The sequence below is a fragment of the Typopeltis vanoorti genome, chromosome 3, assembly GCF_054136105.1.
Source record: "Typopeltis vanoorti isolate ZY-2024b chromosome 3, IOZ_Tvanoo_1.0, whole genome shotgun sequence".
Taxonomy (NCBI): domain Eukaryota; kingdom Metazoa; phylum Arthropoda; class Arachnida; order Uropygi; family Thelyphonidae; genus Typopeltis; species Typopeltis vanoorti.
The window spans coordinates 55,783,141-55,797,598 of NC_143551.1; the positions used below are offsets into that span (position 1 = coordinate 55,783,141).

At 36.7% G+C, this 14,458-nt stretch overlaps 1 protein-coding gene across 1 annotated transcript in view; it reads left to right on the plus strand.

Annotated features, from left to right (window-relative positions):
* Positions 1–14,458, plus strand: part of mib1 (E3 ubiquitin-protein ligase mind bomb 1) — a 515,003-nt gene that overhangs the window by 361,524 nt on the left and 139,021 nt on the right. Inside the window, exon 14 of the mRNA XM_090415624.1 lies at positions 13,633–13,719. Within this exon, the coding sequence (XP_090271750.1) occupies positions 13,633–13,719 (87 nt within the window). The remainder of the gene's footprint in view (positions 1–13,632; positions 13,720–14,458) is intronic.

A 14,458-nucleotide genomic window follows, 5' to 3' on the forward strand; every position in this document is an offset into this window, starting at 1 on the left:
GTCTTCATCTTCTGACTGTTTATCACTTAAATCTTTTGATTTCAGAACTGGTGTCTCCCAATGATGACTACTCTCATGTAGCTCGATGCTTTCGACCAGTATTTCATAGGCAGAGGAGCTCAGTAGCAGATCGGTAACCAGTCTTCTTGAGATGGCACATGTGACTGGAACATTACCATGTAAATTATTATCAATTTTCATTTCAAAAATTCTCAAGGGTGTTATTTCATTTTCTCCGAAAGCAGAAGATATTTCTATCTTACTTTCTCCATCATGGGGCGTATTTGCCACTAAATCTTCGCGCACTACCGATATTTGTGCTCCCGTATCTATTATTCCATTTAAAACCTTACTTCCACATTTGACTTTGACGACCTTCAAATCATCTACGTTTCGATCAATGTCCACTGATTTGGATACTGGAATGGAAATTTTGGCAGTCAACACACCTGATTTATTGTCATCCCCAGTGGTAGACGTTTGAACTAGGTTACTGTGTGCTGTAGCAGGAGTACCTTTTGGCTGACTATTTTTCATACAAAACTTGGCGATGTGACCTTCCTTTCTACAAGTAAAACAAGTTGGTTTGTAGTGAGGCTTGTATGAATCATCAATTCGCCGCAGCTGGTACCATCTCGGTGGACTTTGACAGGGAGATAATAACTTATTCTTGAATGTTCGCTCAGCAGGTGGAGTATAAGGTCTAAACTTTTCAGTAACCTTGTCCTTCGGAATAGCTGCAATGGGCTTCCTTGATGTACTATGAACACTGTCGTATTCGTCCAATCTATCAGCTAACTTGGTTAGAGAAACGAATTTTGCCCAGTCGTCTAAGAGATGTTCTCTCACTTCATGTGGTACTTTCTTCTTCAGTTGATTCGTAATAATTAGATCTTTTAACCCTTCAAAATCCTTGATATCAAGGCCACCAATCAATTCTTCGAAATAATTAGTTATTTCATAACAGAAATCCCTCCAAGATTTTTCAGCAACCTTTTGGTGCATCACAAACTTTTTTTCTGAAACTTTCAGGATTCAGTCTAAATCTCTTTAGTAGAATTGTTTTAATATATTCATAATCTTCGCAATTTTCTTCTGACTCTCTACCAATTAATTGGACAATCTCAAATGGTAACAAAGTCAAGAGACATGATATCCAGTCTTTAACATCTATTTTGGTTCTCTTAGCTTGTCTTTCAAACAGGGATAGGTATATTACAATGTCATCCTCTTGTAATCTAAACCTAGGCATTAGCTTAATTAGTTCTAGACAATATGGTTTATTGTCACTGGATACTGGAGTTGAGGTTGGTTGAACACGCGCTTCAATTTCCAGTTTCTTCAACTCGAACTCCATTTGTTCTCTTTTCTGTTGGGCTCCCAATTCATCTTTCTGGCATTGGGCTTCTAGTTCTTCCTTCAGCCGTTGAGCTTCTAATTCTTCTTTGTTCATCAGTTCTTCCTCGAGTCTGGTACTAATAATCGTCTCCAACATCCCTTTAACAAATTCTTCTTCATAAAATTTACTTCCCGTAATAATCATTTTAAGATCTATCACTTTCATTTCAACAGTTGACTTCTCTCCCAATTCTTCAGCCAATTTACGTAAATCTTCCTTTCTACCTTTGGTTAAATAAACCATGGTGCTTAACAATAACTCTCTTTACTGATAAAAAAAAAATCACCCTTAAAAAGGAATCAACTGCAAATTTTTTTTTTTTTTTAAATGCCCAGAAAGAGATGTATATATTTGGCGATTATGGGACTCATAACTAAATTCAACATATCATTTGTAAACATAGATAAATCTTACAATATTATCAGATAAAAAAAAAAAACTTCAACTACACAATTTACTACACTTTCAAATACACAAATATATATATATATATGTGGATATATAAAAACAAAACCAAAACAAAAAAGAAATAGTTTCGATTTTATACCGCTACTATATAATAACTTAAATCTCGAAACAGAACTATCAAAACAGTATGCAAAAATGAACTATGATAACACTGTCGTGTTCTTTCTCTGGCGAGAAATCACAAGTACTGACTGTTCCAAGATGGAACAAACATGCAAAACAGGACAAATCGGTAAATGCAGAACAGAACAAAATAAATTTAAAATGAAAAAAAAAAAACTATTCTGATTTATCTGGGACGAAAATATAGCTTGAACACTGGCATGTTTTTCTTTTATCTAAACTATTGTACTACTGTTCCAGGATGGAACAAAATTTGAATACTGATGTATTCTTTCTCTGGCGAGAAATCAAAACTACTACTGTTCCAGGATTGAACAAACTCCGAACGCCATTTTTTTTTTGTTTTGTATTAAAACAGACTTTCGCCCAAATAATCAAAAGAGAACTCTAAATCATGGGAGCATGCATTTACATAACGAATTGCTCTCACCTTGTAGATCCTGTCGACTGCGCCAGTAAAACTCGGACTCGTGATGAATGGTAAAGCTGGTGAAAGTCTTGATCATTACGCAGAATGAATGCTCGCTGAAATTAACTCATAGCTGTTTTTTGCAATGCCGATGACCTATTATACTGTAGTATATGATCTAACTAGAAAATTATATTTGCTTTCAAACACTAATGTTGTACTTGTTCTCTCACTTCGGGCACATTTTAAAAAAAAAAAAAATGGATACCACTTGGCAGAAACTTTGCTAAAAGAAGTCCTAAGCGTCGTCTGCTTCCGTTGTTACGACTGCCGCGCCTCCTCGCCACCAGTACACAGTTTAAAGAGAATTCGCAAGTCTTCGTGACAAAAATCCTTACAACAACATAAAAGAACTTACAATTACTGAAAGAGAGGACAAGAGGCAAACTGAGATGGAGAGCCTTTGTTCACAGGATCACCAAGAGTTGAAAACGCCTGGTTGGCACATAAAAACTGTATGTCACTACTCATATGTTTAATTCCTGCTCAGTTTATCCTCCCGATCCTGGGTATGCAATCTGATACTTCCTCTCTGAAACAGTCCTTAACAAATTTCCATGTAGCTTCTTATGCCATGGAACTGCTCCAGGTTACCATCTAAATTTGTCATAATTGCCAGCTTTGTAGTTCCACATTAACTGTTTCTTGAACTAAGAAATTCATATGTTGATCAGCCTCCCAGAACAAGACCACTTTCAGAGCAATGATTTCCTCTACCTGCCCAAGACCTAAACTGCTTTTCATAAACATCATTCTCACGTGACCAGAAATATCTATCAGATGTTTTTCTAAAGTGAGAACATCCAGTGTTGGTGTTTTTTTGACATGGTAATCAGTGTATTGTTGAGTATCATGGATATGTTGCTGTCACTTGAGATCTCCTGTGATGTGATGCTACTTGGAGGTATGAAGTTTTGAAGGATCTGTATAATCTGCAGTTCACAGGATCAGAGAAATCTAAAACCAAGATTTTAGATTTCTCTTTGGTATTTGATTTGAAGTTGTCTAGTATGAGATAGAACCAGTAGAACAAAATATATTGTTGGTTTGTGCTATAGATCGGGGCAGTCCAGAGGAAGATGTGGATGTCGTGCATCAGCAGATGAGTACAATGACTGCAGACTAAGCAATTATTATAGAAGACTTCCAGCTATGGAAATATAGATTGGAGTGAGGAAAGGTCACATCACAGTATGGAAATGGAATTCATATAGTTACTAAGTGATAATTTCCTGGAATAGCATGTGATGGTGGGGACCAGGAGTGTTGATCCTAATGGCATCAGAAGATCTGTCCATAACTACAATATAGCAAATCTTATAGCAAATATAAAACACTGACTTCAAAAAAAGAAAGCATTGTGGTAGGAATATAAACAAAAAGGTGATCACTGTGCTCATGAGCATTAAAAGTACAGGTAAGAAGGGTAACTAGTATAGGAAGAAAGGTTAAATCAGATTATGAGAGTAAATTAGATAAGTAGGCCAAAGTAAATCCAAAAAAGTTTTTTTTTGCTATTTGGCAAGTAAGAGAAAGATTATTATAGAAACATAACTTTACTCATTGCAGATAGGAGGAAAGTGAAAGAAACAGAAGATATAGTTAAGTTGCTATGCAAATCACTTTGCAAAGGTGTATCATGCAGTGGAGACTTTGCAGTTGCTAGTGCTATAATTGAGGTCCACGAACAACTGGAGGTGCTCAGCATATTGAAAAATATCAGTCTGAATACAGTAGTGGGACTAGATGCTATGTTGGCTCGTGAATGAGAGTAAGATAGTTCCATTACATAAAGGTTGCTCAAAGGCAGAAGTAGCAAATTACAGACCAGTTAGTTTCTCAGAAGTTCTGGTTAAAGATTAAATTCTGGAATGGGTGGATAGGAATATGATACTCTACTGAGGGCAGCACAACATTGTAAAAGGGAAGTCCTGCTTTAGTAATTTATTTGCATTTTGTAATAAAGTGACAATGGACTTGAATAAGAGAAACAGCTACATCATGATACTGCTTAACATTGCAAAGGCATTTGATAGAATATTGCTTGGAAAACTATTACAAAAGTTTGCGCAAATGGGAATGATATAAGGCTGACGTATATGGTGGAGTGGAATATGGGAGCATCATGGTGAGTGGTGGAGTTTCCTCAGTTGTTTGCTGATGATGCAATACTTGGGAGAGAAGAGTTGATAAAGGTGATGTAAATATATCCTGCATGATGATTTAAATAAATTTTCATTGTGCACGAAGATTAATGGTTGTGTAAAATATGTATGTAGTGTTTTGATCCTTGATCTTTATGCTTTAATTTACTTATGGTTCCTTTATATGATGTTTCTTAACTATTATTAATTTCTTCTAGTCATGCAATCAACTCTTAGCCGCCACTTAATTTACTGATAGAGTGTGCAAAACCTAGGTGACAAAGGGATTACCTCTGGCAAGAGCCAATTCCTTTGTTTCAATTCTGGTGCTACTCCTTCTTCAAATTTAGGAAAAATTTATTTGATTATGCTGCACCATCCAAAATTCTAGACAAGAGGAAATTTCACTGTCAAGGATCTAGCAATCAGAATTGCACACTATTCCTTAAATCTATATTTTTCTGTTCTAAACTTTAATGTCATACAACTCTTAAATTTCTCTGCAGTCATAGCTATCTTTAAATGTTAATTCCGCACAGATACAAATTTTCATGAGCAGTGCATTGAGACCAAGATCAGGCAGGCTATTTGATTGACAAAAATGGATTTATTCATTGAACTAAGTAAGATACAAATAACAACATTTATGTGGTTAAAAACTTAAAGCTATCAAGCAGGCTAACATTAGTTAACAAAACATCTCCAGGTCATTCTTTACATCTCATTACACAATTCTATATCTTTTATAAAGTTAAGTTTAAACTCCTTTTTAATTGCTTAACATTTACAGCTAATCATTCAGCAATTCTCAGAACTAGGAACAAACAAACTAAACATGCTATAATTCATTTAATTCCTTACAATTCTCAATTCTATGACTTTACAGTTCCCTGTTGAGATTCTAGTTTTCAAAAGTCCTATCACACACTGTAAATCTAGTAACTAATCAGTTCTTTTCTCAGACTCCTATTCTCTGTCTCACTGTCTTACTTCTGCTCAGTCTCATACCTCTCTTCCAGTACTTTCCTCCAACTTTCCAGTTTAGCTGCCACTTCTTCTCTTGATTCTGCACACAGTACGATGTCATCCGCATACAACATAGTCCAAGGCGCGTCTTCTCTGACCTCCTCCGTCACCACCTCCATCCCAATATTAAACAGGAAAGGACTTAATGCTGACCCTTGATGCAAGCCAACCATCACTTGAAAACTTTCTGTCTCTCCCAGGCAGGTCCAAACTCTTGTCTCACATTTCTGTGCATCTCCTGCACCAACCTGACATATGTCTCCATTACCTTTTTCTCCCTCAGACACCTCCAGACTTCTTGCCTTGGCACTCTATCATACGCTTTCTCCAGATCAATAAATACCAGATGTAGCTTCTGTTGCTTCTCTCGAAACTTTTCCATCATCTGTCGTAACCCAAAGATAGCATCTGTCGTCGATCGACCAGGCATGAAGCCTTAATGCCTGGTCGTAACCAGGTATTAAGGCTTCATGCCTGGTTAATTGCTCCTTTGCGATCTCTACCTTCTTCCTCAGTCTTCCATCAAGAACCCTTTCTAGGATTTTCATTCTGTGGGACATCAACTTTATTTCTCTGTAATTCTTACAGTCTTGTGCATCCCCTTTACTCTTTTAGATGGGGGACAAGAGTACTTTCCCTCCATTCCTCGGATATATTTTGCTGTTGACAAACTTATTAACAGGTCCCACAGCAGGTCAATTCTCTCGTCCCCCTACTGCCTTCCATGCTTCCGCTGGGATCCTGTCAGGGCCCTCCGATTTTCCATTCTTCATCCTCTTTATGGCCTCCTTCACTTCCACTCTACTAATGTTCTGCACCATCCCCTCATAAGGCTGTCTATCTTCTCTGTGAGTCCTTGCATTTTTTTCATTCAAAAGCCCTTCAAAGTATATTCTCCATCTGTTTCTTATATCCACATCCCTCCATAATACCCTTCCTTCAGACTCTTTGATCTGCCTCACATGTAAGATATCCTTTGATGCCTTATTTCTACATTTTGCCAATTGATAAATTTTTCTCTGCCCTTCCTTTGTTTCTAATTGATCATAAAGATCTTGATATGCCATGGCCTTCGCCTGTGCAACAACTCTCTTGGCTTCTTGCTTCTTCTCTATGTACTCCTCTCTGTCCTCTTCCACTCTTGACTCAAGTGGGATGAGTCAAGAGTGAAAGCTTTGTCTTCCTCTTAGCCATCACTGCTTCTTGTACATTATCATTCCACCATTACTTCCTTCTGCTCTCTAATCTTTCTGGATGTTTCACCAATCACCTCAATTGCACAGCTTAGAATTGCTTTTGAATTTTGATAGAAACTTATAAGTTATTAAAAGGTTATAAGATTGACTGAAAAAAATTTTCAGTAAATGGCCAATATGAAATAGAGAATTAGGGGATCACCCCTTGAAGTTGTGTAAGAGTGTGGTTAATAAGGGAGTGCAGACTAGACTTTTTGCACGGAGAAGAGTGAATGAGTTGAATGAATTGCTAGAATTAGTTGTGAGTGCTCTGACAGTGAATGAATTTAAGGAGCGTTATGATAGGTGTTATGTGAATAATGGTTAGTGTGATGAGTCTTTTGATTCCATGGAGGCAACCATATAATAATAATGTTTAGCATTTCCCTGGTGTTTTTATGGATTTCAAAACTTCTTCCAGTCTGTCTGATATATGTCTTGCCACAGGCATATGGAATCTTGTATACCCCAGTTTCAGAAATAGTGCCATGTTTATGTAACTTTAAGAATATGAAAAATGGAATCAAGTGACTTGGTATATACCAGGTAGGTGAGGGGGAGGGGAGGTTGGTCTTTAGTCACTAAAGGCCAACCTCCTCCTCTAGACCTACCTGGTGTATACCAAGTCCCTTGCAACTGTAAGCTGTCCTACTTTGGCCAAACAGGCAGGACAACTAATATCAGAATTTCCGAACACAAGGACTACATCCGGTTTCACCAATACAGTCACTTTGGTCTTGCAGACCATGCGCTGGATACCCGCCATAGAATACGGTGGAAGAAAGCCACGATAATACACTGTAATAAATTCAAATACGAAAGGCTATTCATGGAATCAGCCTCAGCCCTAAGAAACAATCCAAACCTAAATAAATTTGGTTGCATGAGACTGCCCCAAATTTGGGAAACCTACATCAGAAGACCTTCAGCCAAGAATACCAACATTGACCGCTAGGGGGCACCATCAGGACTTTTAGGAGAAAGAATAGCTTCCTGCTTCATTCCTCATTTACTGTGTGTTGTGCTTGCGTGCACATGTCTTGTATTTAAGTTCCTGTGATAATGGCAATGTGACATTGCCGAAATATTGGAAGTGTATTAAAATTTATTTTAATGTATATTCTATTGTACATTGTAATTTCATTAAGCTATTTAGTAAGAATGTATAACCAACGTCTAAGCCTTTCCATGAAAAATACTCTGTCTTCATTAAAAATTCCATTAATTCATTCCTTATTGTTCACACCTTATGATTCATTCTCACGATTGGTGGCAATGTGGTCATGTTTGTTATAGTCAAATTCTCAGATGCAGTTACTAGATCGATCCCTCTCAAACCCCTAGTATACTCCATTACATGCTGTCTCAGGTAATTATTTTATTCCTTAATAACTGCATAAAATCCAATTCCTTCCTCCCATGTGTCCTCTCCTCCTTCCAATCAATGTTACCATAGTTGAAAACCCCCATAATAATTACCTGTTCTCCACCCATTGAGTCTATTTGCCTATGCATACTATCTCCATCATCTATTCCATTACCTGGTCTATAGCAGCACCCAACTGTATATTTTGTTCTGCTGGCCTCAATTTCACACCAGATAGCCTCAAATGTGCTATTTTCACTATCTTGCAGTTGAACTTCTATTCTCTTTGACTGCAGTTCATCAGCTATCATCAATAACACTCATCCCCTCCCATTCTTTTCTCTGTCTTTCCTGAACACACTATACCCTTCACATTTTATCTCACTAACTATATCATCTTCTTTTAGCCATGTGTCATTAATGCCAATAACCTGTGGCCAGGAAGAGCCAACCAAGTCCAAACATTCCTCCTCCTTGTTTCTAATACTCCTGACATTTGTGTACATAAAGTGCAAAAGCCCTTAGTGCCACCCCTATCTTGATGCCTTATTCTAACTATCCTATTCTGGTTTGTTATCCTTCGTACTAACTCAGACATATTATACACATTCTTACACTCAACTGCCTCACTGATGTCTGCATATCCACTCAACAGCTTCCTCATTTCCCCCTCCCTTAAAAGTTCTAGTTTCCCTGATTCCACAACAGTTTTTCCAGTTTTCAAATACCAAATCCATTCAGATGCAAACCATCCTTCTTGTCTAAGTCCTTTTGCCCATCAAACTCACTTCACACATCCACAAACTCCACACCATGCATAACCTATGCATAGAGTCATTTGCAATTATGGCCCTCCTTCTCAACTCTACTCTGTCATACCGTGGCAACAGACTCACTATCTTAGCTCTCTCACTCTTTTCTTTTGCTATGTCTAATAATTCTTTCAAGTCCTCTCTCATAGCAAATTTTTCACCTTTTAAGTAATTTTTTCTGGCCACTACAGTAATTTCTTTCACCTTATGCTTGTGTGCTCCAATAGCCTCATTTACATCATTAATTTTTATTATTATTATTATTATTTTGCACCAGAAAAGCACGATTTTGTCAAACTCTCATCTATTACACCTTTTACTATTGAATCACCGTATAACATTCGCTCTTTAATTTTTCTTTCACTCCCAATCATGTTCTCATTTTTCTTATCTTTCACTTGATTCTTTTTGTTAGCTGGTCCACTCAGTAGACATTTTTGTAATCCCTTCAGATGCCACTTCTCCCCATGTATCACTGCACAACCTAGCTAACTCCCTCATTGCAGCAACTCTTCATTTTTTATATCAGTCAAACCATTCTCTTGCTCTATACTTTTACTCTCACCTTCAACTGTATCATTTTAAACTTGCTCTCAATGCTATCTGGCATTACATCACAATTTTTTATCGCATTCTGACTTTCATCCACCATGTCAATCTCATGACCTGAGAGACACTTTAGATGTGCCGAAAGTGTCACTTTCATGACACTTTCGGCACACTTTCCCACCAATATCATTCTCGGCAAAGCATACATTCCACAAAACCTTACACTGGATGAACTCCCTTTGGTTAAATTCTTTAAACAATGACGGCGATTTGGACTCCATTGCCTTTCTTTGCATTGGTACCATGTGCTATGCTACGTATCTACCGTATCTTATCAAAATACTAAATTAACACTATTCAAAACAAACTTTTTAAGCTAAACTAATTAACTCTGCAATGTACTCTAATTCTAGCACAATTTTTAAACTAATAACGCTATTTTTTTAAAACTAAATAACTTATCTTTCAGAGCTCTTCAAGTGCAGTCCTACCATCAAACACGCCACCTGACGGAAAAATCATGGAAAGTTATCTTATCCTTCAGTATAGTATCATTAATTATCATTATATTATCATAATTTTTTTGCCAGGGAAACATGATTTTGTTATACTTTTGTTAAGTACTCTGATTATAACATCTCCATAATTCTCATTACCTTCTTTTTCTTGTTTGTTCACATGACCTTGATTGTTATATTGGACCACCTGTTTCTTTCTCTTCTCAGCCCTGCTAATCTCTTGCTGCTTCTGCAACTTTTTGCTTTTGTGCTTTGTCCTGTGAAAAATAACATGCAAGCATGCTATTTCCTTATTTATATCCATTTCGTTCTCCTGTATTTCCACTGCTGCATGTTCGACATTAATTCCAATGTTAACATTTTCCATTCTACCATCGATACTGTCAACCCCCTCCCCCCCCCCCTTCTAACACTTGCTTCATTCTTGCCATTAAGCTGAGGCTCAGTCTCATACCACTTAATACACACTTGCTCACCAGTTTTGCTCTCCTTCCCTAAATCCTTTAACTTTTGCAATGAATGCATATCACACACATTGCACTGTACAAATCATGTAAATTCAGTTCACCCAACAATGATGTCTTTGCTGCAATTGTTCTGCCATGCATTGGTGCTATACCAACAATATCATATTTAAACAGAAAATACAAGGTTTTCCTGCAAATTAATAAGTTATTGTTATAGTGGTTGAATAAGTTATTATTAACTAAATATTATTAACTAATATTATTAACTAAAATACTGCAGCCTTCAGCAGTGCTAATAATGACCCAATGCATATAATGCACCACCTCGTGGCCCTGGTTATGCCTCTGGACATGGACAATATTATTGTCAGGTTTACCACAAGGGAATCTAACATCAGCGGTGTATTTGGAGGAAGAGTTTTCCTCCAAAGTGTTGGGAGAATGAAGTGAATTATCTAGAATTCTGGTGGGTTTTGGACAATTTATGTTAAATCATTGCTGATAGCAAAAATGTTTTGCTTATTTGCCAGCTTGGGCTGTGAAGTTAGAGAAGGGAAGCCAGTCAGAATTATGAACAATGAAATCGCCAAAGAAAATTATCTTATTGTTGTTATTTAAGCTCCCTTATTACCATATGTTGTTTCTTTGTCTGTCTATATTGCTGTAGTTGAATTCTCCCAAAATGGATACCTGATTCACACTTGCTAACTTATTTTGCCCCACAATATTATTATCTCCTATTAGTGTCAGTATCCATACTCCCCCTGCTTATACAACTATCCCAGTGAATATCCTTCTACCCACACCCACACAATATTGTGTGGGTGGGTGAGTAGAAAGGATATTCACTGGGTAGAAGAAGGGAATGAAGCAAAGGGTATGTATGTTTGTATCAACCCCTTAATACAGTGTTTCTCAAAGTGTAGTACGTGTATCCCTGGGGGTATATGGCAATTTTTGGCTATGCATTATTAACGCATGGAATCATTATATTTACGGTAATTTTTTTAGCTTTCAAATTCTTAAGTATGGATCATGGTTAAAGATTGGATTTATAAGCCACAAAAGAGAGCAATATAGCAAATACAAGTAGGTGTAAGCAATATTGCATCTGGATCAAATGAAATTGATAAGGGTGTGTCGTCTTACATATCTAGAGAACCAACTATGAAGAAGATGAAAATCTTCGTAATTACTTGAAATGTGGATTTTCATGGACGGGAAATGAAGAGGAACCTATTCCAAATTTTGTTTTATTAAAAGTTAATCATATTTTTTGTTTACATGAACATATAAATTCAAATGAAATATAGACATTTACAATGAAACATACTCTATTTATTTATTATTTGATAAGGGGGATACTTGGTAATAATGAAAATTTAAGAAGAGGTATGCGGATATCTGAAGTTTGAGAAACACTGCCCTAATACATATAGTCTCATGATCTATAATACAACAGTACCATATGTGGTCAGAACTTAATATTATACTCTCTCAAAACCATTGTGAAGGATATAGGACAAACTTTTAAAGGAGCTTGGGACATTGTCAATGAAAGTTATAAACATATAAACACAGTTGGAGGAAATGCCAGCTAGACTGCTAGATATTAGATGACCTTCATTGCCCAGTGAAATGCCATCATCTGGCTTATTGGAGGTCTGAAGTGACATATGTCATGTTTGGTCTCCAGAGCAGGGATTGCAGTTTCTGTTCTATGCTTTTTTGTCCAATGAGAGTGGATAGCCTTCAAGGACATGCCATACATACTTAGAGACCCATAACATCCTCCAATTCAAGGATTCATCATTTAAAACGATGGTGCTGCATGACAACTGCCAGTTCATGCACAGGGTCGAACCTGTCAGTTACAAGTCAGGAGGCTTCACAATCAACTGGTGTATAACCCTGCTGCCACATCTGCCATGTTTGTGTTTTTCAACAATGAAGTTACACACTCGCACACAAACACTCATTAGTCAAACATTTTGACTGCCTAGCATCTTGGGCCTCCTTTTGCTAAGATAACTGCTTGCCCCAATCTTGACATCAACTCTGCTAGACCATAAAAAGTATTTTGAGTTATTCTGGACCAACTAGATTGAATATGTCCCAGATGTCTGTGACCAAGCAAAGTAATGGTGTCGACTAATAGATAATGTGTTCCATATGATCCAATAGATGTTCGATGCCATTCAAATCAGAATTAGGTAGCAAGGGAGTCATAAGGAATTCTTGGATATGCCCTTTGACCCATGCTTTCACAGTGTGAGTTTTGTGATTACATGGTTTTGCCATGCTGGAAGAGTCCAGATCCATTTGGCCACAAGTCAACGTATAGGGTAATAATTGTCCAAAACAGTTCCCAAATGAGAATTATGGGGGATGAGAGGACACAGTGATGTTCATGAGAGCAATCCCCATCCCAGGATACTGCCATCACCATATGTAGTCTGGTTGGCTGGAACCAGTCTGGATATATAGATGATTTTTTATATATATATATATATATATATATTATTATTATTATTATTATGTGACACCTCCAGGGAGTCCAAAGACTCATTGAGGGAGAGTGTGCTAACAGCATCGATGATTGATCCCTTCCAACTACTAACCGTGCTCAAACTTGCTTAACTTTTTGCTGAGCCATTAGTAGCAGAGGCTCTACCAATTGACCAACTTTTGTTGGTACGGTATGACAGAGTAGAGTTAAGAAGGAGGGCCATAATTGCAAATGACTCTATGCATGGTGTGGAGTTTGTGGATGTGTGGAGTGAGTTTGATAGGTGAAAAGACTTATACAAGAAGGCAAAACTATATATATATATATATATTTATATCTAGTTCTTTGGGATATTTATTACATTTGAATAAGTGCGCTCTCAACTGTAAAAGAATAGTAAATGGCATTACCATTTCTTAGTTTTTAAATATTATGAAAATGCATTGTTTTTACAACCTAAATTTTAATTAGCATATGTGTGTGTGTGTGTGTATATATATATATTTTTTTTTTTTTTTTTTTTTCTCTCTCTCTCTCTCTCCTCTAGGGCCGAGTTAATATGGATCTACAGAATGTTAACCTTCAAACTCCTCTGCATCTTGCTGTTGAAAGACAACATACCCAGATTGTTAGAGTAAGTAGTAGGTCATTTGAGGGAGAGGTGCAGAATTCTCATATTAATTACTTCCAATTCATGTATTACATTTTTATGGGTAACTTGATAATATTACATTACATTATGATATTCTGAAATGATATATTAGAAAGAAAAAAAGAGTATATGTGAAAATAGTTAATTAGATTTGTTATCAATGCTTTATCATACAAAATTCACTTATTTACAAAATTGTTAGGTACCATGAACACTGAATTAATCCTCAATTTTTGGGATATGTTTTTGTATAATCTTCATAGATTAAAATGATTTTTAAATTTTAAAAAACTAAACCATTAAGCATGATCTTGGAGCTGTTCCTTGTCTTTTAACTGCTAGTTTAAATAATGATTGAACTGGGAAAAAAAAAAAAAAAAAATCATCATCATCAAATTCCTGACATGTACCCTCAAGGGGTGTACAGGATATGATAGTACTACATGAAAAATTTACATCATTACTAACTTCCTATCTACAATTTTCCTCCAAATCAGTCTGTTACTTGTCAAGACTCCAACATTATCAGATCTTATATTTCTATCGTCTAAGGTACTTTGACCATATCCATCCACCTATATCTTGGTCTTCCTCTGGGTCGTTTTCCTGCCAACCTGGCAGAGAACACTTGTTTTGCTAATCTTTCCTCGCTCATTCTGTTTAAGTGACCATACCACCTGATATTAGCTCTGCTAACACATTCCTGGATGCTGACAATGTC